Below are 24,262 nucleotides of genomic sequence, written 5' to 3' on the forward strand. Positions count from 1 at the left end.
AAGGCCTACCTTGCAGTTACATTTCTGGGAGGATTTAAAGCTTATGCTTCAGGAATAAGATCAGTCTTCCAAAAGTATTTTTAACATTGAACACAGAAGAAATCGGAACTGGGGTGGGACCTGGGGGCACAGAAGTAATTTCCTAGTGAATGGTTCAAGGAAGGTTCAAGCCAAACTTTTCCTTCCATTCTGATTGACAGCCTTAGACATGATCATGTAATAAAGAATCTAGTTGGTATTGTAGTTCACAGAACATGCTTTTTAGAGGCTGTGCATTCTGGGTTTCTAACAAAAGTCAGGGCTATCTCTTTGCTGATGGGTGGGCACCCTTGAGAACCAGATCCCATTATGTAGCCCTCCAGGTGGTCACAGGGGCTTAAAAGCACTGCAGAATCTGTAGAGTTGAACTGAATTAGAGCTTGGAAGGGTGATGACAACAGTAATAACGACACTACTGAGCCCTTACCATGGCTAAGCATTTTAGATGCATTCATTTACTTAACTCTTAAAATAGCATTAATGACAAAAGGAAACTAAAAAATTGCCAGTGAGATTAATTCTAGATGAAAGGAAGTGTACACTGAAATAGTCTTTCGCTTGGTGGTGATGAGGGGTTAGGGGATGGAGGCAAACCCATATATACCTTTAAAATAGTGGTAGAATATGGTTTGGCTGTGTGTCCCCACCAAAATCTCATGTTGGATTATAATCCTCAGTGTTGGAGGGGGGCCTGGTGGGAGGTGATTGGATCATGGGAGCAGGTTTCTTGTGAATGGCTTTGCACCAACCCTTCTTGGTACTGCCCTTGGGATAGTGAGTGAGTTCTCATTCTCATGGCCCTCCCCATTCACTCTCTCTTGTTCCTGCTCCTGCCATTTAAGAAGCTTGCTCTCCCTTCACCTTCTGCCACGATTAGAAGCTTCCCAAGGTCTCCTCAGAAGCAGAAGCCACTATACTCCCTGTATAGCCTGCAGAACCTCACATGTGCCAATTAAACTTTTTTCTTTATAAATTACCCAGTCTCAGGTGTTTCTTTATAGCAACGTGAGAATGCACTGACACTTGGTATGATACACTTACCATAACATGTACCATTAGTGCATTTAGTGCATTCACAATATTGTACAACCGTCACTGCTACAGTTTCTAGAACACTTATATTACCCTAAAAGGAAATGCCATATCCATTAAACGGTCACTCTCCACTACCCCTAGCCTGGCCCCTGGTAACCACTAATCTGCCTTTCTGTCTGTATGAATTTATCTATTCTGGAAATTTCATATAAATGGATCATAACAATGGTGTCTGGCTTCTTTTACTTAGTATAATGTTTTCCAGGTTCATCCAGGTTTGTAGCATGCATCTGTATTTCATTCCTTTTTATGGATAAATAATGTTTTACTGTGTAGATATACCACAATTTGTTTAACCCTCCTCTATTGATGGATATTTGAGTCCTTTCCACATTTGGCTATTGTAAATAGTGTTGTTATGAACACTCTTGTATGAGTTTTTGTTCGAACATCTGTTTTCAGCTGTTTTTTCTTTTGAGACGGAGTTTCACTCTTGTTACCCAGGCTGGAGTGCAATGGCGCGATCTCGGCTCACCGCAACCTCTCCTGGGTTCAGGCAATTCTCCTATCTCAGCCTCCTGAGTAGCTGGGATTACAGGCATGCGCCACCATGCCCAGCTAATTTTTTGTATTTTTAGTAGAGACAGTGTTTCACCATGTTGACCAGGATGGTCTCGATCTCTTGACCTCGTGATCCACCCACCTCGGCCTCCCAAAGTGCTGGGATTACAGGCGTGAGCCACCACACCCGGCCCTCAGCTGTTTTAATTACATACTCAGGAGTTGAATTGCTAGGTCATACGGTAATTCTATCTTTAAGTTATTGAGAAACCAGCTCCCATATTTTAAAATTATTATCTTCATGAAGCTTCTTGAAGATAACTATGTCTAATCCACCATTGAATGCTCAGACACAGTACGAAAATAATTTGATTAATAGTATGAAAATCACTATGGGTCAAGGTCCAGTTTTCCCTGTGCCATGAGGTTGCTGATCCTTAGAACAGCACAGAAGGTCAGGGGCTACCACTTACTTTTATTTATAGGATCTGCCATGGGAATTCCAATCCGGATACAGTTTGCAGCTTCTGGGCTCTCTGGCTGGGGGAGATCTTCACAGTTTGGCAGTTTCAGCCTCATCAGAATCATGGGATTTGATCTTGCAAAAATGTACTCTGTTTGACACAGGACATTTTCCAGGATTTCACATTCATCGCGACACAAGTCACGGGGCTTGGGGACAGATGAAGTTTCATCACAGTATGGGAAGGCATAGTGGCACAGGGAAGGGATGGCGAACTGAGAACACTTATCAGATAAGTGACTGGAAGTGCCAATCATAGTGAATGCAGCTGGAAAACAAACACAATTATTAACTCCCAGAGGCCAGGGTTTATCTTCTCTGGTTATCTAGTCAACAGATATCAGATATAAACACACATTACGAGGAATCCGCTGTGCTGAAACACACAAGGCCCAGAGAAGGAGATTCATTTCAGATGTCTAAGCAGCTTACTTTCACTGGCTTGAAAAAAACCATTTTGACTACAAAGTTAAAAAAAACAGGATTAAATTACATATGTACCATTTCCTAATAAAAAAATTAATTAGGTTAAAGTACAATATATTTTTCATTTTTTACTACAAAGCAATAGAACTTTGTGCTTCATCTGGTGCTTTTTATTAGTTTTGTGAGGCTTCTAAAACATTGGACAGCTGTAGGGCAGAACTTGTTTCTGGAGTGGCTGAGCCTGAGCACAGGATCTAGTTCTGTGTCTTGTTGGATGGCAAGAGCTGCCGGATGACTTAGGGTAAACTTGCTTAATTTCTTTGTGCTTGAATACTTTCTACCCCATGTTCTGAAAATGAGGCAACTCACTTGGATGTTCTCAAAGAGCACAGTGCAATTGTCCCAATGTGTGTCATTGAATATTCGTGGTTCCTTAGCTTAATCTTTTACCCAGTAAGGTAAGAGGCACAAAAAGCACACAGGCCTACCTTTGAATACCGCTATTGACAAGGAGCATACACCTCACAAGGCAGCCTATGAGGTTGCTGATACATTATTTCCCAAAGTATGTTCCTTAGAACATTAATCCTGTGGAACAGAATAGTGCTTGAGAAACAAGCCAACAAGTTTGGGAAATGCTGGGAAGAACAAAGGTAAGTGAATTTAAAAAAAAACTGTGATACTTTCCACTAGGCCAATACCTGTTAGTAATCTCCAAGAGAGGATTTTTATAAATTAATTATTAATTATTTATATCAAAATGTCCACTTTTTCTTTTTTTTTTGAGACAGTCTCACTCTGTCACCCAGGCTGGAGTGCAGGGGTGGGCTCTCGGCTCAGTGTAACTTCTGCCTCCCTGGTTCAAGCAATTCTCATGCCTCAGCCTCCCAAGTAGCTGGGACTGCAGGCATGCGCCACCATGCCCAGCTAATTTTTGTATTTTTTTTTTTTTTAAAGTAGAGATGGGGTTTTGCTATGTTGGCCAGGCTGGTCTTGAACTCCTGGCCTCAAGTGATCCGCCTGCCTCAGCCTCCCAGAGTGCTAGGATTACAGGAGTGAACCACTGTGCCCAGGCTAAAACTTCTACTTGATTTTGTGGATATTCAGTTAAAAGTACGTTAAGGCATTCTTATATTAGGTTGAAACAGTGTTCAGTAGCTCCTCCCTGTCAGTCCTACTGCTTTTTGAAATTTCAGAGTTCTCTTCCTGTTGAAATGAGGGCTTCAGAAAATGGCAATTACCTATTCCTATAGCTGCTTCTTTTATTTTTTCAAAAAGCATGCCCCCACCCCCGCCGGCTTCCTCTCAGTTCCTTCACATTCCTCATAACACAAAGCTTCTAGACCTTTTGCTGTTCTCTTTCTGCCTTGGGTTTGTTCTTAACTCTCCTAAACCCTAAGGTTGCCAGAACAAGACAATGGTTACATGTCATTTTCAGATAAATAGTTAGGACATACTCATACTAAAAAAAAATATTTGTTGTTTATCTGAAATTCAAATGTAATTGGGTATCCTGAAGTTTTATTTGCTAGACATGGCATCCTCATCAGAATCTCATGAAGGCAATTTGAATGGATTGCAAAGGGTACAGTACGCAGAGGCATCGTAACTACACTAATGGAAGGGGACAAAGCTACCGTAACCACCAGAATGATGCATGCAAAATTCTACAAGGTAGCCTATGCTGTACTTTAACTCATGTTTGCCAACAAGTGCTTCACTACTAGACTTCTATCAAAAGGATACTTTCAATGAAGGAAAATGAAGGGTGAAATATTGAAAACTAGAGTAAGAAGAGACCTATGGTCAGTCATCCTGCCTCATCACTCATTTCACACATGAAGAAGGGGACGTTTTGGAAAAGTATGTGATTTCTCCAAAGTCGCTGTTATGATAGTTCTGGCATGAGTGTCCAGAATTCTAAACTCTAAATCCATCCCCTCTCAGTCTACATCATGTCGCTTCTAAACAGTAAGCACTGTGAGGGCAGAGACATACCTGGCTTATTCACCACACCATTGTATCTCCCATGCCCAGTTCAGTTCCTGGTACGCTGAAAGCACTCAATAATATTTATTGAGTGTTTGAATGAATGTGAGATTTTGCAAAGCTTCCTTTTCCTCTAAGAGCAACCTTCAATAAATTACTTTAATGTAAATTCCAGAGCACAGAGATCATGTCTCATGCTTTTTTATGGTCCTGCTCCCAGCCCCCATTCAGAGCTTAATCCTTTGTCAAGAGAGGAGCTTAATAAAACTTTTGGTGAGAAAAACAGTTATTCAAGGGACAAATATAATTTCATTGGTGCTACCTACCTGTGATCTGATTTTCTATTTCCCCTTGCATGTGCAAAGATTCCATATAGACGGTGCGGTTGCCAATAAATCTTGCACATGCAATCCCTCTGTATGGCTGACAGAATCCATCTTCTTCATACTCATCTCTGAAACAAAGCAAAGACATTAGCTGACGCACCATGTGCATGGAGGATACAGCAAGCTCTGACTGCACGATACCCTAAATGATCACTAGGGGTCACAGTTGGGCGTAATATACAAAACACTGGACTAAGGAATTGGGCTTTTGCTCAGTTCTTAAAACATCTGTTGGTCACATTGGTCAAGTTTCCTACACTCCCAGAAAAATCATCCTGAAGCACAAAATCATCCTTAAATATGAGAGAAAATGCTTTTATTTTCGCAGCTGGTAGTGGGCTGGAAGATGATGTAGTTATAGGAGTAAAGAGGAAATGAGTTGGAAATCTGGGCACATGTTCTACAGTTTTTTGTTTTTTAAGCACAGATTATTTCTGCTTCATTTGCTACAAAGGCGTGGGCGAATTAGCCACCAGATCCACTCCAACTGACATGACAATTAGGGGGATCCATGGGCTTAGAAGCTGGGTGCAGCTGGAAAGAAACCCGAGGGCAGCCCAGCTATGTGGCTCTTCACTGCTTAAGCCCCATTATCTCCACCCTGCTCAAAGAGGGTCAGGACAACCATGGCCTGCAGAGTTTGAATTGAGTCACTGAATCCAAGGAAATCTAGAGAAAAGATACATGGAAATTTTGGTTTCATGCTTCCCTAAAATTTTTTTAAAAGTCTTACTAAAATTTTGCTGCCTAAAAATTACAATACTTTTGTAAAAAGGAGGGGTAGTAGATTTCATCTGGAAGACAGAGGGACACCAGAAATGACATGATTCGTGTGCCAGGTTAAAGGACTGGAGATCTAAGGCTGGAGATGAAGACCCAAGATGGCAGGCTCAACCGGAAAGGGCAGAGGCCACCGACTCCCACGAGGGCCTATGACGAGAACAAGACCCTCCAAGTGCAGAACCTCCAGCTATTTCTCCAAGGCAGACCATCACCAAGCCAAAGTCTGCCTGCTACGGGTGCGGGTTGACTTCAACACTGGATGATCCTCCTCAATATATCATCTCAAAAAAATATTGTTTCTCCTCTTTGGTTTCTTCTAAGTAAAGATCCCTCAGAGCAAAGTCAGGAGAACAAAATTCTCTTCCTGCATTTAACATTTGGGCACCCTTAGGCAAGCTGTCTGAGCCCTATGAGCCACCATTTTCTCATCTACAAGTTGGAGATAGTAACTGACTTCTCTGCCCTACAAGGGAAAGTTATGACGATCCCATCAGATAATGTAAAAGCTTTTCTAAATAGTAGAGATAACATATGACTATTATTAGAGTATTTACAATGACCAAAGAGGACATTTATTTAAAAGACAGTTCTTTACTAAGCTCCTGTATCTTAAGAGGGGCTGTGCTTAGTGCTATGGTGCTGCACTTCCTGGCTTGAAGGTCTAGTGGAGGAGTTTAGAAACTCAAAGTATAGCAGCAAACCAAGTGGAAAAATCATCAGATAGAAGACAATTTTCTGCTTCTCTCTCTAAAATGATTCATTAAAAGAATCATTTTAAAGGTAAAGATGGAGGAAGTCTCTTCGATTTAGTCCTGAAAAGAGTTTGTATTGCAAAGTTCTTAAAAACTGAACCTTTAAATACACATACAAATGAATATATCATATACTTGACATAAAGACATTGAAATTTTACTGTTGCACAATCCTGCAAGCACTCCATATGTTTACTTTCATAAATCCTAGAGTAATGCTGAAGCCTTTTTGGCTTAAATTTTACTTGGGTTGTAAAATTAACCCAACTTTTATTGGGTAACTAATACCATAAACCTAAGGGGAGAAAGAAGGTTCTTGATGACCTAGGCTTGGATCTTGGAAACCTAAGTACAGAGACCAGGATACACCCCCATGCCACCCCCCTGCTATTACAGATGATGCTGTTCTATCCCTAGGCATTAGCAGAGCCCTGGATTTTTAAGGTGTCATTATGAGAACACTTCTTTCTCCTCCACATTAAACTCTCAAGGCTTCAATTTATATCTCTTGGGAGGACAAAACTCTGGAATTACCCCCAGATATAAATCCCCAACCTACTGGGAGTTCCCATATTTTATGTGTGAGGCTTAGGCTAAACTTCTTACCACCTTTCTAGTTCAAGACTCTTAAAAAGACTCTTTGAATGCTTTTTTTCAGAATAAAATGGAATGCAATTCCTTGGCTGCACATTTCTTATCAAGAGCTTAGAGCTGCAGGTGTACTAAATTTTTTACTATTCCCAGAATTCCTACTATCCTGGTCAGGCTCTTGAGAGACATATTTTTTTTTAAAAAGAACACACACACACAAAAACCCAAACCAGTATGTACTGTTATCTGCTGGGAAGTGGTTCTCAGTCTTGGCTCCTTATAAGATTCGCCTTGGTAGTATTTTGGGGAGCCGAGGTGGGCAGATCATCTGAGGTCAGGAGTTCGAGACCAGCCTGGTCAACATGGTAAAACCACATCTCTACTAAAAATACAAAAATTAGTTGGGCATGGTGGCAGGTGCCTGTAATCCCAGCTACTCAGGAGGCTGAGGTAGGAGAATCGCTTGAACCCAGAAGGCAGAGGTTGCAGTGAACCAAGATCATGCCTCCGCACTCCAGCCTGGATGACAGAGTGAGACTCCATCTCAAAAAAGAAAAAAAAAAAAGAATCAAAGAATCTCCTTGGGAAGCTTTTGGAAATACCAATGCCAAGGCCCCACCTCAGAGCTATTAAATCATAGTCTCTGGGGATGAGTCTTAGGTATCCATGCTTAAAGAAAGCTATCAGGTGATGTAAATGTGGTTGAGAACCACAGCACTAAAAAAACCAAATGTGTATTGTCTGCTGCTCTGGGCTGGGGGTACTATGTCAGGTGTTTTCCTCAAAGCAGTCCTGATGAGCTTTTAACCTTATTTTACAGAGGGAGAAACTCAAGTTCAAAGAAGTTCAGTAACTTGCTTAAATTCACAAAGCCAGTCAGTGGTGGAGCTAGGATTTAAACTGAACCTCAAGGTCAGGCCACTATCCCATGTTGTTAGGGCTGTAACTGTGTTCTGCTTTTCAGTACTACTCTTAGTTAAATCAGCCTGATCAAGAAAGAGACTTTATAATGAGTCTTAATTCTGTACCAGGTACTGCCAAGTTTTATATCCTTGTAAAATAGATACTAAGTCATTTAATTCTAACAACAATCTTAGAAAGAAGGTAAAGATGTAATTATCCCCATTTCACAGATATGAAAAGTGAGAGTCAGAAAGCATAAAGAACTTATCGAAGGTTACACAGCAAGCAGAAGAGCTAGATTTGCCCCAAATAGTGTTTCTAACCACACTCTATAGCTTCTTTCCAAGTGGTTTGGCAAGGGAGTTTTTGCACTGCTCACAGGGGCTTTCTTGCTGAGAAGCAGCTTTGGTGTATGCTGGGTGGTAAAAGGTTTTCTTTTAAACATAAAGTCACAATCACTTTTCATTCCTTTCCATTTTTCCCCACTGGCTTTGGCTGGAGGGGAACAAATGCTCCTCCAGCATTAATTAGCTTTATGCTTTTTTCCAGCTCACACTTCTTTCATCATTAATGTCTTCCTGCCTCACTCCACGCTCAGCAAATTAAAAACATGAAGCGAGTGGCAAGGCAGCAAAAGTGCAAGGGCACTTGCAATGAGCGTGCCCGAGGCTGCATTCAATGGAGAAAAGTGCATTGTGAAAGGGCAAATGGAAGTTGGCCATTCATCACAGTGCTGGCACCAGCACGCACTGGCTACCTCACCATGATGTAAAGGTGAAGGGGTGCTTTGTGATGGGAACTCATGTTTCTCAGGAAGGTAACTGATTTACCATGTTGCCAGCCTCTACAACCTTCCATAGTCCCTGCTATTGGATTGGGAAATGCAAATGCAGTCTGTACTCCACCTCCTGGGTCTCCCCCTTCCCCAGGGCAAGGAGCTTATGAAGGATACTTAAAGTGTGCTAAGAGGGATTGTGGAACAGTGCAGCAGCAAAAGGAGTATCCATCTAGGAAGCACTGCAGAGCAAGGAAAGAAAACGCTGTTATGCAGAGACTTCATAATCTAGTTGTTGCCAGTTTTTCCAGCTTCCTTCCCTGCCAGACATGCCTACAAGCCCGACGATACTAGTCACGTGGATGATCTTGCGCGTCTCAAACCACAGGATGCACTTTGATATTGACATGGCTTGGCCCATGCTCATCCTGAGGCCTGGCATGTCCTGCACCTGCTTGTTCACCTTGTGAATGCTCTCATCTTTAAGATCCAAATGCCCCTATCTTCCCCAGAAAGTTAGTTACTCACTAACCCCACTCATTCCCAGTGCTTTCATCAAATCATTCCACAGATTACCAATTTCGTATAATATTTTGTTTAGTGCCTATTTTGCCACTGACCAGCCAACAGAACTAGAACATATGAGGAGACTGCCGCAGGCTAGCCCACCAATATGGACCCTTCTCCATACCAGGAGTATCCTCTAAATTAGAAGTCATTTTCTTTCTCATCAGAATATAGAGGGCATGGATAGACATAGCTGAACTGATCAGTACTGACAAATTTGGCCCTAAAATGTTCTTTTAGGGGATAATTTCAGCTGAAATGCCCACCTCTTTATTTTTAATTTTTTAATTTTAATTTTTGAGATGGAGTCTTGCTCCCATCACACAGGCTGCAGTGCAGTGGCGTGATCTTGGCTCACTACAACCTCCATCTCCCAGGTTCAAGCAATTCTCCTTCCTCAGCTTCCCGAGTAGATGGGATTACAGGTCTGTGCTACCACACCCAGTTAATATTTGTATTTTTAGTAGAGACCGGGTTTCACCATGTTGGCCAGGCTGGTCTCGAATTCCTGACCTCAGATGGTCCACCTGCCTCAGCCTCCCAAAGTGCTAGGATTACAGGTGTGAGCCACCACACCTGGCCTTCTAACTCTTCTTCTTCTTTTTTTTTCCTTTTTTTTTTTTTTTATAAAGATGGGGTTTCACCATGTTGGTCAGGCTGCTCTTGAACTCCCGACCTCAGATGATCCATCCACCTTGGCCTCCAAAGTGCTTGGATTACAGGCGTGAGCCACCACGCCCGACCTTCTACCTCTTCTTAATGGGAAGAGAATGGATGCAGAGGGACTTTCCTAATTGTAAAATCTCACTTAAACCAAATAATTGAAAACAGGTACTCAAACACACACTTGTACACAAATGTGCAGAACAGTACTATTCACAATAGCCCAAAGGTGGAAACAACTCAGGCGTTCATCAACAGATGAATGGATAGACAAAAGGTGGTAGATACATACAACAGACTATTATGCAGTCATGAAAAAGGAATGAAGTACAGAAACAGGCTACAATGTGGGATAGCCTCAAAAACATGCTAAGTGAAATAAGCTGAACAAAAAGGATACATACTATATGATCCCATTTATATGAAATATTTAAAAAGGCAAGCCTTCAGAGAAAAGCATGTTAGTGGTTGCTAGGGGCTGGGGACAGGAAGGAATAAGAAGTAACTGCTTAATTGGTATGGAATTTTATTTTGGGATGATGAAAATGTTTTGGAAGTCGACAGATGTGATAACCATATATTCATATAACGTTATGAATATACTAACTACTACTGACATATTCATTTTAATATGGTTAATTCTGGCTGGGTGCAGTGGCTCATGCCGGTAATCCCAGCACTTTAGGAGATCAAGGTGGGAGGATCCGCTTGAGGCCAGGAGTTCAAGACTAGCCTGGGCAACATAGTGAGACTGTCTCTACAAAAATAAAAATAAAAAAATTAGCAGGACATGGTGGCACACACATGTAGTCCTATCTACTTAGGAGGCTGAGGCAGGAGGATTGCTTGAGTCCAGGAGTTTGAGGCTACAGTTAGCCATGATCATACCATTGCCCTCCAGCCTGGGTGACAGAGCAAAACCATCTCTTTAAAAAATAATGATAATAAAATAAATAATAAAATAAAATGGTTAACTCTGTTATGTGAATTTCACCTTAATTTAAAACAAATATCATTTACACAAGGGCCAGTGGTAGCGGGACCTTGGGAGAGGGCCAATGGTTGCAAACTCAAGCCTCGAGGTGAGGGAGGTCTTAGGGGCAGCTTTGTAAGTCGCTTCCAAGCAGAGTAATCTGCTACAAACATGAGCAGTTTACTCAGTATCAGCAGCTTCCTTTGTTCTGATTCTCACGGATCTTCAAACCGAATGCCAGAGACAGTGGCTCAGCAAGCCCACAGCATGGCAGCCTCATAGAGTCAGAGTGCAGTGAATTAAATAACCCAACACCTCTGACCTCTGAATTTATCCCCCTATCCCCTTTCATAGACCCTGTTTCGAGCCAAGGAGAGGAAATCACATCAAGATGCCTGCCCCTAAAACCCTTGAAGGAAAGTCATCACACCGCTCAAAGAGATGGAGGGTCCGTAGGTTTGCTCAGTGAGCAGTTTACTAAAGTGAGAGTTATTTTCTGTCATGTGGACAGTAATTGCTCTTTACCCAAGCAAACATAACTTACTAATGCTTTCCCAAAAGACCATTATGGCCATAAATAAATGGAAAATATCCCTTTTTAAAACTTGTAAATCAGGCCACCTATTAGCAGATCTGGTTAAAAGCATGGCCACATAATGGCTCTAGTAATCCCGAGCTGAGTGTGAAGCTTCCCACTTCAGAGGCAGGATTCTTCTCCCTTGGGAGGTGCAAACAGATCTCTTAAGGTTAAAACACCCCTGTCTTTTAATAACAATGGGGGTACGTTATAAAATTAAGGATCCAAGTAAAAGATGCAGAATTATTCCAATGCAGACAGAAGATCAGAGATACAGAAACTTTAAGAACAGATTACAATTAGATGTGGTCTGAAAAGTTACCTCCTATCCCAAACTACCTCCTTTTTCTTCCTGAGAAGTCTTCAAGCCTGGAAGCATCCTTGTTTAACTGCTAACCAGGAGGAGGGGGCATCATTTAAATCTTATCAACTCTAGCTGCACATACCTTGAAATGACTGCCCTGGGAGAGAGAGCATCTGGACAGGTATAGGCAGAGACGTGGGAAGGGATGGCTGGGGAGGGTGAACGTCCAGGAAGGGGAGTTGTCGGGAGCACCAAAAGCAGACTTTGCCTCAGGTTGGCTGTGGTCAAGAGATTATAGGTTAAATATGTGATCCTGAAGTTATCTCACAAACTCTGCTTTCTAAAGACCAGTCTGAAAGTGGGCATCAAAAAGTATGTGTTAACATACTTGACCTTTAAGGTCAGTTTTCAAAGGGAACCAATCAAGGCATGTCAACCCAGAGGACCAACGACTCACAGAGAAGCCTTAAATCTATAAGGCTGAGAATTCCGCTAACCCTCACATCCCTTTTTCTTTGATTGGAATGCCTTTGTAAGCATAAGCAATTTTGAGGTGACAAGTGTCACATGCTGGTTCCCACACCTGGTCACTGACAATTTGGTTAATGTTTATTCCCTTAGCTAAAGATTCCATCCCTCTGTCTCATACCACCTTTTTTCTTTAAAAAATTAAATCAAATTTTTACAGTTTTTTTTCCATTGGCTATGAACCATTAAAACAAACAGATGAATAACGTTCTGTCATAGTTTCCAGAGCAGCACATAATAGTTACTTGTGTCCAACTTAGGAAAGGGAAGCTATTGGCTTTGCTTCATAGTGATGTTTGGAAACACAAGGGTTTGCATTTCACTTGGAACAGGAGCAGAATTACCCAGGCTTGTATCTCACAAACCTAATTTGAGGGAAAATGATGTGCGTAATATATTTTATTCCTATTTAAACACAATTTGAAATGATAGGACTGCACTAGTGCAATACTTGCAAGAATACAGAGATTGCTAATCCAAAGAATGAGGGATTTTTACTGTCTTCAATTTACTGAGGTTTTCGTGGTAGGCCGGCCTTGCACCTTCTAAGAATGCCTTGGGTATTTTTACTTTTCCTCTGTGAAGGGCCTGCTTTGCCCCCAAGGTTGGGCTGAAGCTGGAAATGCATAGGTGACACTTGGAGTCCTGGAGGTCAGGGCCCCCGAGTTCTCATTAGAAACCCTTCGGATGTGCTTTGGCTGTTCTCCAAATATCAGGCATTCAAACCACCCCCTAACATTGCCTATTGAGAATAATGGGACTTCAGATTAATATGAAATTCACACATACCAATCTGGGCAGATTTTCTACCACAAATGTTACTGGAATTGCTTAGATTTTTTTTTCCCCGTTTCCTTTTATGCCTTTGGCCATGGATTGAAAAAAGAGGAGGTTTGTGGAAAGTGTGGTAAATGGAATTTAGGCACATCTTAGGAGGGTTTTAATTTCATCTCACTACCCAGAAGTAGGGTGAAACCCAAACCCTAATTCTTGCTTTTCTGTTTCATCTCAGCTTTGTTTCCCATTCCTTCTGCTGATGGTGGTTGTGAAAGACCGCTGGCCTCCATAAAAAGCAATGGTGACTTTAATGCCTCTCGGAACCCTCAACTCCAGCAACCCCCACCCAAAGGCAATACATAGATGCCCATCTCACAGGTAGAATCTTACAAATATTTATAATTGCAGAAGCAGCAATTTGCATTAAAATAATGATTAGTTTGTAATGCACAGATTTGTCCTGTTCCTCCTCTGTTTAAATCCTCCTAAAGGCTTCCCTTGTCATGCTAAGTGTAAGTAAAACTGGTATCTTTTACAATGTTCTTCCATAGTCTTCTCCTGCCCCACCTCACCTCTCCGACATCATGCGCTGCCACTTTACGCGCCCCCACCCTTACTTATTACCTATTGTATTAATACTTAGTATCATCAGGCATACCCTCTATTGATATGTTTAATCATTTATTGTTTATAAACAGACTTCGTGGGAATGGGAACTTTGTTTTGGTCACTACTATGTCCCTAATGGCCAGAATAGTGCCTATTAAGTATCAAGTTGTTGAAATTTAATACATAAATGTTTAATAAGTGAATTAAATCTCTTCCACTTTTTAATTTCCGTGTAGTGGCAGCAAAGAGGGATCCTCTAGTAATCTGACATGTGTAGCCAATCTCTCTACTTTCTCACCACAGCGACCCAACCTCCCCATGCATTTTTCTTTATTTTTTGAGACAGGATCTCACTGTGTCACCTAGGCTGGAGTGCAGTGGTGAGATCATGGCTCATTGCAGCCTCAAACTTCCAGGCTTAAGTGATCCTCCCGCCTCAGCCTCCCGAGTAACTGGAACTACAGGCTTGCACCACCATGCCTGGCTATGCCTGGCTAATTTTTTTACTTTTTTTTTTTTTTGGCAGAGAGACAAAGTCCTGCTATGTTGCCCAGGCTGGTCTTGAACTCCTGGGCTCAATCAATCCTCCCACCTTGGCCTCCCTAAGTGCTGAGATTACAGGCATGAGCCACCATACCTGGCCTCCCATGCATTTAGTTTTGTTAAATGGAAGAAATAATGAGAAGAAGAGGGGCAGCTTCTGAGAGTAGCAACCTTGAAAATTAAACCTGCTAACAAAGGACTTCTTGAATTTGACCACTGTCTTCCCTCCTGACTCAGGTTCCCACCATCTCTCGGCAGGCCCTCACTGAGAGCCCTGCCTGCAACCTTCCACTCTTCCAATCCATCCTCCAAAGGCCGCAAAAGGTCATCTAAAGTAGAAATCTGTGTCATCACCAAGGCTGATGTTCTTCACAAACCATCTGGCCATTCTCAGGTCCACAGTAAGTAAATACTTGTTATTAGAATGCCTGTATGAGATTGGACGCTCACAAGCATCTCAGCTAAATCGGTTTTCAAGTTAAGATGATTTCTTCTTTTTCTCCTCTTCATTTCTTCTACCTACCATCATGCATTATCGTGATTTTATTCTATGTTCAACGGTATCCTAGAGCCTGAGGCAGACACACAAAAAATTACCTTTGACTTTCAGCTATGGATACAATTTGTGATCATGCCTAGATGTTTATGAAAATACTATATTGCCCCAAACCAGAAGCAACCAAAAGAGAGAGAGAGGAGACAGAGGAAGAGACAGAGACACACACACATACACACACAAACACAGAGGAAAGAGAAAGAGGAGAGAGACAGAGAGAGAGAAAAAGAGAGAGAGAGAAGCTTACTATACATCTATCTTGCACCAGGAACCCCTCAAGGTAGGTAGTATTATCGCCATTTTATAGTTGAGGGAACTAGGTCCAGAGATGAAGTCTCTTTCCCAAAACCTTAGGACATTGCTTCAAATTTCCTGAAGTGTCCATTATAAAAATATATATAATAAAGCTAACAGCTCTGCAATGTGTACATAGACGATTTAGTGAAAAAGAGACAACACAAAACAGTATTTGCACAAATAACTTATATGTAAAATGCTTATATGTATAAGGAAAATGCTTATATGTATAAGGAAAGTGTTTAGATGGAAGTAGTTTGATCTTATTGGATTATTCATCCTTGAAATTATCCAAGTGCTTAACAATGATACAATAGTTAGGTTAAAACACTGAGGAAACAAGCTTGAGGGAAAGTGCTAGGTTTTGTTCTAACTGCCTAGACTCAGCAGAAGGGAAAGATTTTGTAAGCAGCGGCTGAAGAAAGACTTTTAGAGGAGAAGAAGAGGGTGGAAGATGTGGGAGGTGCCTAAAGTCAGAAAGACAGTGAAGAAAAAAGATCCCTCCTTGTCAGTCTGGCTTGATGCAGGGTCCCTGGATCCAGCAAGGACTGTTCTCACTTCCTAGATATGGCCAGGAAAAATGCTAGCCAAGTACATTTCAAGTTTCTCTGGGGCATTCCCTAACTGAAGCATGATGCTGGGACTGAACTTGGCATTGCTGAGTGGAAAAGTTGCTGGACTGGAAATCAGAAGGTCAGGTCTTGGTCCCACTTTGGCTGCCAACAAGGTTATTTCCATGCAGCCTCGGATGGGCCACTCACACTTTTTCCACCGTTACTCCATTTGTGTAATATGGAAGTTGAACTATGTTCTTTCCAGTTCTAACCTTTTATGGTTACTCTAGTGTAAGCTCTCAGTGTGTCCCACCAAGATGACTGCAGGAATCTCCTAACTGGTCTCTCTACCTCCATTCTTGGCCTGTAAATTGATCTTTCCTATTGCCGTAGAATGATGAGCTAGTAGATCACATTATCTCTTTCTTACAAATGTTCAGTGACTCTCTACTGGATAATGTCCACTGGCAACAGTCCTAGCACATTAACAGCCATCACAAGGTCCCTACATAACTGCCCCATGGACTTCTTCAGCCCAGTCTCCTGCATTGCCCCTCATGGTCTTCAGGTCCCGTTATTAAAGAACAGCTGATAATTTCTGAACACATCACACTGTCACTGATGTTTGCACCTTGGCTATTTCCCTTCCAGGAAATCCATTTTCATCTTTCTTCACCTGGCTCTCTCTCCCTCATCCTTCCAGTTTCAGTTCTGTCTCATCTCCTTGAAGATGCTTTCCTGAAGCTTTCAGGTTAGTTCATGAGAAAATATGTGCTCTCTAGCATCCTTCATTGTATAATTATTATTTGTTGAGAAGTCTGTTCCCCTGAAATCAACAACTGTTCTTACTTTTCCATGATGTCATCATGCCACTCCAATCTCACTCCCAGCAGACTCTAGTACGTATAACCTGGTTTGTAGAAGGCACCAAATAAATGTTTATAAAAGTACACTCTACGTTTCTCTGCTATGGCTACATAGACCTCCTCCAGATTCCAACACCATCAGCCGTTAGCAAGCCCTCATTTGAATCAATCCCAAAGGCGGAAAAAGGCAAATTCCATCCCTCTTTCTTTCTCTCTCTTTCTTTTCTTTAATTTCTTTCTTTCCCCCAGATGGAGCCTTGCTCTGTCACCCAGACTGGAGTGCTGTGGCGAAATCTTGGCTCACTGCAACCTCCACCTCGCGGGTTCAAGCAATTCTCCTGCCTCAGCCTCCAGAGTAGCTGGGACTACAGGCATGCGCCACCACGCCCGGCTAAGTTTTGTATTTTTAGTAGAGACAGGGTTTCCCCATGTTGGCCAGGCTGGTCTCAAACTCCTGACCTTGTGATCCGCCCACTTCAGCCTCCCAAAGTATTGGGATTACAGGTATAAGCCACCACACCTGGCCCCATCCCTATGAAGTGCACTTGGCGAGCTCCCCATAAGCCCTGCAACCTTAAGTCTTTTAGTTTCAGAGCTGGCAGGTCAAAGGCAGGCCCATGGCTCCCCACCCCTCCCACTGATTTCTCTAACCAGAAGTGAAAAGGCTTCACAATCCCTGGGCCCAGGTTGCTGTTATGTAGGGCTCGTAGTACAGAATTGCATCTGACTCCATGAGAGTATTTCAACCATTACTAAACACCCCTAACCTATCAACTCCTGGCTTTGTAGTCATTTCCAGTTGGAATGTTTTTAGGCTGAAAAAAGACAGGTTTGTGAAAAGACATAAACATCTTTGGTGAGAGGTGACATATGTTTTCTCCTAGTGAAAGCAAGGCACTCCTGTAGATTCTGCAGTTTTTAGATACTGCATAAAACACATCTCTTAGGCAATTAATCTCCTGGCAGGCTTTGAATGAAGCAATCACCCCATGTTTTCCTTTGTCATTGTTCGAAAGTTTAACAGTGCATCTATCTACTTTATTTGAGTCTGGAAAGCCAAAGGCCATCTTGAAACCTCTGCAGCAAACATATGTAAAAACGTTTAGTGTTCACACGTTTGATTTAAATATTGACAATTTTTTTCATTAGAACATTAAACTCTTCGCTTTATTCATCTTAAATGCTTTCCAGGAGAGTGACTTCCCCCATTACAATGACTCCTAGTAACTCAATACAAACTTTGCAAGCGAGAGACCATGGAACATGGTAGTCTATTGTGCTCACATTCTGTGGTGAGGCAGCTGTAACTGGTTATGAACCAGTGCTGGAAATAGTATTTGGAGCTTTCTTGGCAGATTTCTTACATCGTTATTCAATATGAACTGCAAATCATATGCTCATAGTTATGAAAATGTCAGGAAACTCCTAGTGTTCATGCTTTGTTTGACAAAGCTATTTTTGAGTAGTGTTGGAAGGCAGAGGCGGCCAGCACTTGGGATGCAGAAGAAAAGAATACCATCCCACCCCCGACAGTCTTTGAGATGTTGGTAATTTGCTCCTATATGACCAGAGCTCAACTCTGAACTGATGGACATACATTTCACACAGTCTTGATTAGTCCAGGATGTGCATCAGGGCTACTAGAGGTCTGGAAGGAAATGCAAGAAACTTGTTCACTTCTTGCTCAGTTTGGATCAATTGAGCTTCAGACCAGGGTCAGCAAACTGCTTGACTCTGAATCCTAGGGGCAGCTGAGCAATGCTCCCCAGGGACAAGAGCAGGAAAAAAGCAGAGCCTAGAAGGAAAGGAGAGAGCAGACAGTGAAGAAAAGAAAAAGAGGCAGATGGAGACAGACAGGGAAGGAGAAAAGGAAGGAGGGAGCAAAAGAAAGGCAAGGCTTGACATCAGTCTAATACCTAATAATAATACAGTAAATTTGCATGATGTAATCTATCACTTAAATGTAGACTTTCATCACATTCTTATAAGATATCCCAGGGCATTCTCATTTTACCTCTTGTAAAAATAATAATTGTTGCTGGGAGCAATGGCTCATTCCTGTAATCTCAGCACTGTGGGAGGCTGAGGTGGGCAGATCACGAGGTCAGGCATTCAAGGCCAACCTGGCCAATATGGCGAAACCCCATCTCTACTAAAAATACAAAAATTAGCTGGGCATGGTGGTGTATGCCTATAATCCCAGCTACTCTGGAGGCTGAGGCAGGAGAATTGCTTGAACCGGGACCTGGGAGGCAGAGGTTACAATGAGCTGAGATCACGCCACTGGACTCTAGCTTGGGCTACAAGTGAGACTCTGTCTCAAAATAAATAAATAAATAATAATAATTTCTGTGGCAATTTTGAAAAATAGAAGAGCAAAGAAGGGAATTAAAATCATCTACATCCACAAACCACAGATAATTAAGGTTAATATGTAGCATATATTCTGTATGCATACATATAAACACACAAATTATTTTTACAAATTGGAATTATACTAGACATAGTTTTTTCATTTTAGTGTAACATGTATTTTCTAAATTATTAAATATTCTTCTAAATATTACTTTTAGTGATTGCAATTAAACAGTTAACATTATATTCAACTTATCATTACTTATAAAAATGTTGAGATAAACATCCTTGTAGATGGATCCTTATATACCTCTATTATTTTTCTAGGCTCAAAACAATAAGTGGAATTATTTTTTAGGTCAAATGCATGTGCGTTTTCAGGGCTTTTACATGCATTTATGAATAACTTTTAAGAAAACTGTTCTCACTTATATTTCTATTATCAATGTGGAAGAGTATCTCTTTCTCTGCAGTCAGTGCCTGTAAGTGCCTGTTAAAGTACCTGCTAGGTATAATTGGTTTTTAAGATCATACCTCATTTTTCATCCTTAGTAAAGTTAAACATATTTTTCATATGTTCACATGTGTGTAAAACATTTGTACTAGTTATTACATAAACTGTACATTTGTGGCACTTTTTCTGTCCATTCTATGTTTACATTATTATTCTTTATTAGATGAAGACACTGAGGTTTTATGGGATTAACTGACTTTCCCAAGATCACACAGCTAGTTAAGTGGCAAAAATGGGATTCAAATTTGGGTTTTCTAAGTTGGCTTCATGTCATGCCAGCCACAGTGTTCTTTTCTAAACTCCAAGAATAATAATGTCCTTAAATCCAACATGTCAAAAACAAATCCATTGAATGCCAAAATGAATAAAACTCGGGGAATTTCCAATTAGTGTAACAAGACATGGTGTCCCTCCATGAGTATCAAACATCTTTTTGGTCTTTGATTATACTTACCAAACGATGCTTGGAATATTTGCAGAGACACAGAGGTGGCCTGTTAACCACTTCTATAACGTGTTTTATTTAAATGATCTCTAGTGTCCCTTCCAGAGTGGCAGGCTTAAAGCAAATCTGGAGGAGAGACCATGTGAGGAGAGATGCTGAGGAAGGGGAGGCTTGCTGTTGTAAATCAAGAAGGTACATTAGTTGATAGTGTATTCTACTGGATTAGTGAAGGAATGTAGCTATCAAAAAAGCTGACTGACATTAGGCGCACTAGTGACTAGGATGTATTCTCTGAAATGAGGGAGGAGCCATTCTGCCTTCCCTCTTAGTGGTCAGACTTCAATTTCACCTGGAGCATCAGACACCCCTGTGGATACCAGATGTCATCAGGGTTACACATCAGTGATCATTCATCAAAAGCAAAGAGACTAGGTTGGGGAAGAGAACTAAAATGATATCACAAGAGGAATCATTGAAGGAGCTAGAGACGTGAGCCTGGAGAGGAGAAGATTCCAGGGAAATGAGAATGTCATTCAAATGCTTGAAAGGCAGCTCTGTGTCCTCTACCAGAGAGGTGTGCTCTTTAAGCACTTTCTCATCTTCCTCATCTCTGGACTCCTAGCATATGGGGGTCAGCCAGAAAACAGATATTTATTGGTAGCCTACTGACAGCCCACTCCTCCCACTCGTGGGGCTACAGCAGTGGACAAGCCAGAACCCCTGCCTTACAGAGCATACTTCCTAAGGGCTTCCAGGACCTGACGACTGAAGGATGGATGAATACCTAAGTGGATGGCTCAAAGACTGAACATCAAAATGGGGAGCCATGGAGGAACATTTGGACTGAGAAGGTAAACCAATGATACCCTCAGAAATGATGGAAGAACAGTGGAAATGTCAGTGCCCAGAAAGCTGAAGTCAAGGGGTCTGATGAGAAAGGGCCAATTAGTTCCTTCCTTCCCATTCTTATATCACTGAGTTATATTTTCATGAAAGTTCCACCTGATTAAAATGCATTGATGAATCCTACTGTTTTTAGGATAAAGTGCAAATTCCTTAACCTAACTCATAAGCTAGCTCCCAAATTGAAGCTTGACTATACTACCAGCCTCGACGTCTCTGGCTGAGACAAAACAAGGAGAATCAGATAGAAAATTCCTGCTTGGAGTCAACTAAATGCAGGCTAAGGGAGGCCAAGGGAAGGAGCCTTCAATGAACTTTAGTGGTTGCTTCAACCAGAACTAATTGAGCACCTGGTTGGTGCCAGGCTGTGGCAGCTGGTGCAGGTTCTGGTGTTCAAAGAGCTCACAGTTGAGAGGAGGAAAGCAGCTAACCATGATGAAATGCCATACGGGCTACTACCTGGTAAGGGCTGCTTCCCCAAGGGTAGGAGTCAGGACGAAATGGCAGGAAAAGATGCAGATATAAATCTATTGGTTCATTGTGCAGATACTGAATGCTTACTATGACTAGCCACTATTTTAGGTGCCAGGACTCAGTGGCGTACCAAGGACGAGGCAACAGAGCAGTCTGCTCTGGTGCAGCCAATATGGGGTGCAAACTCTGTGGAGAATTTAAAAACAATAATGAGACCAATTATAAGTTAGTCCACTTTTTATTACCATTATGCACTGGCAATTCAAACAATGCCATTTAAAATACTCTTCCCCATCAGGATCGATGTTCCCACTGCTCAGCCCTTGGTACACCACTGCTGGGCCTGCTACATTGAACAACACATCCCAAAATCTCTGCCCTCATGGCAGTTTACATTTCGAAGGATGGACCGTGGTGGAGACTTCTAGTTGTCCATCAAGGTCTGCTCTTCTCTCCCAATTTTAATAGTGGAACTCCTTACATTGACTGACCACCAGCTGTAGACCATAGCTAGATACGGTCATGTGACTACGTTCTCATCAAGGAGATGTTTACTTTCTGATCAGGGTGTACCACCTCTGGGTCAGGTCCTCACCAAATGAAAGAAGAAATGCAATGAAGGGAAGGGAAGGGGAGGGGAGGGGAGTGGGGAGTAGGGGAGAGTAGGGGAGGGGAGGGGCAGGTAGGGGAGGGGGGAGCAGGGGAGGTGAGGCGAGGGAAGGGGAGCGGAGGGAAGGGAAGAGGAGGGAGGAAGGGAGGCGAGGGGAGGGGAGGATATTATCACCTACACCCTACATGGCTGTCCTGACCTACTATGGTTTCACCTTTAACACATGTGCCATGGATACAGGTCAGCTCAGATTATATACTATAGGCCCCCAGCCATCACTTTTAAAAAGCTGTTCAGAATCATGAAGAAGGATAAAAAAATATGACTACAGGGGGTATATACCTTCCCTTGCACTGCCTCTCAGAAAAATTCTGCCAGGGGGAGTGGACTGAAAGAGGTGGTAAAAGGGGGACCACATTCCCCCGGAGGACAAATAATAAATGCCAAAATTCACATTGTGCACTTATAGCGTTCTACTGGGAGGCCAAGGGGTCAGGAACATGTGTGAAGAAACATTAATTGAAACGGCTCTTTAAGAAGGAAGAAAAAGAAGTCAACTCCATCGTGTCCTCACTGAAATGTCCTTTTCACATTGGCCTTTGGGTTACACCAGCCAGAGGTCGCCTATCAAGGTGAGGCTGGCTGACACACGGTGAAGTGTTTCATTAATACTGTCAAACCACGATATTTACAGTCCACGTACTGGACCTTCATGTGTCACCTAGACATGAATCTTTTTAAATTCACACAACCCGGAACAGTTGAAATACCAACAGCTTTTATCCACGAGTACGTGGGGGCGTAAGTGCTATATATGTGTTATCTCATTTCACTCTCATTGCAACACTGGGATCGTTAACTAGGTATTGTTAACTCTTACTTACCAAGGCCTTAAAGGACCCCTCATTTCCCCCTTGATCCAAGCATCAGAATGAGGGTTAGAATCAGGCCCATCCAATTTTTTTTTGTTTTTGAGATGGAGTCATGCTCTATAGCCCAGGTTGGAGTGCAGTGGTGCGATCTTGGCTCACTGCAACCTCTGTCTCCCAGGTCCTGGTTTAAGCAATTCGCCTGCTTCAGCCTCTGGAGTAGCTGGGATTACAGGCACATGCCACAGTGCCCAGCTAATTTTTGTATTTTAGTGGAGATGGGGTTTCACCATGTTGGCCAGGCTGTCTTGAACTCCTGACCTTGTGATCCACCCACCTTGGCCTCCCAAGGTGCTGAAATTACAGGCATGAGCCTCTGTGCCCAGCCAGGTCCACCTAATTCTTAACCAGTTTGCTATATTGCTAAATACAGAAAGGCCACGCTTAAAATGTTTACATTTATTGTGAATTATTAATGACTTATAAACTGAATGGAATCTTGCTTGAATGTTTTAATTATTATTATTATTTTGAGACGCAGGGTCTCATGCTGTCACCCAGGCAGGAGTGGACTGGCACAATCACGGCTCACTGCAGCCTTGACCTCTCAGACTCAGGTGATCCTCCCACCTTAGCCTCACAGGTAGCTGGGATCATAAGTGCCTGCCACTACGCCCAGCTAATTTTTTGTGTTTTTTTGTACAAAAAAGGTTTCACCATGTTGCCCAGGCTGGTCTCAAACCCCTGCGCTCAAGTGATCTCCCTGCCTTGGACTCCCAAAGTGTTGGGATTACAGGCGTGAGCCAAGGCACCCAGCCCTGTTTTCATTATTTTTATGAAAACAAAATGGTAGTGAGCTGATCTCCTTGACTAGGAAGCAGTTGGAGAACATGTTTGTGACTAAGAACGTCTTGTGGGAGCTGCATAATATTTGCACAGGAGAGCCAATGTGGTGTTGTGGAAAGAGGACAAGATTGGAGGGAGGTAGGCGCCTTCATCCTGATAGAGTGATGTTGGGGCATTTTTAAAGCCTTTATGAGTCTCAGTTTGCTCATCAATGAAATGGAAATACTTAACTTCCACAGTGCCTGTATCACAGGGTTTTTGTATGATAACACATGTGAAAATGCTTTTGTGAGCTAGAAAATCCTACATGAATACAACAGACAAATCAGGTGTTGGGCATGCAGCAGGTGGGCTGATTTGAGAAAAAGGCAAACCCTGGCAGATGTAGCCTCTTACATAAGCTAGAGTAATTTTAGAAAATGTGTTTTTTATCATTTCTTTCCCCCCATATTGGTTTGAGAAAAGAAAATCATACTTTTTTCTTAACCCAAACCAAACTGAAAGTTGAAACAATGAATAACATTACAAAGTGGGCTCCTGCATACAAAGCATTTTCCATATATTATCTCTATTTGATCCTCAAAATCATGCTAAGAGGCAGATATTTCAAAGATGAGGAAAATGAGGTCGAAGAGATCAAGCAGACTTTATTTGATAACTTGGTGATTA

At 42.1% G+C, this 24,262-nt stretch overlaps 1 protein-coding gene across 1 annotated transcript in view; it reads right to left on the bottom strand.

Moving 5' to 3' along the window:
* ROR1 (receptor tyrosine kinase like orphan receptor 1) overlaps positions 1 to 24,262 on the bottom strand; it is a 403,384-nt gene that overhangs the window by 38,930 nt on the left and 340,192 nt on the right. Inside the window, exons 5-6 of the mRNA XM_032296748.1 lie at positions 4,900 to 5,027; positions 2,109 to 2,426 (exon numbers count right to left, since the gene is read on the bottom strand). Coding sequence (XP_032152639.1) covers positions 2,109 to 2,426; positions 4,900 to 5,027 — 446 coding nt within the window. The remainder of the gene's footprint in view (positions 1 to 2,108; positions 2,427 to 4,899; positions 5,028 to 24,262) is intronic.

Source organism: Sapajus apella, unplaced genomic scaffold, assembly GCF_009761245.1.
Source record: "Sapajus apella isolate SASKATOON/1434 unplaced genomic scaffold, GSC_monkey_1.0 scaffold36, whole genome shotgun sequence".
Taxonomy (NCBI): domain Eukaryota; kingdom Metazoa; phylum Chordata; class Mammalia; order Primates; family Cebidae; genus Sapajus; species Sapajus apella.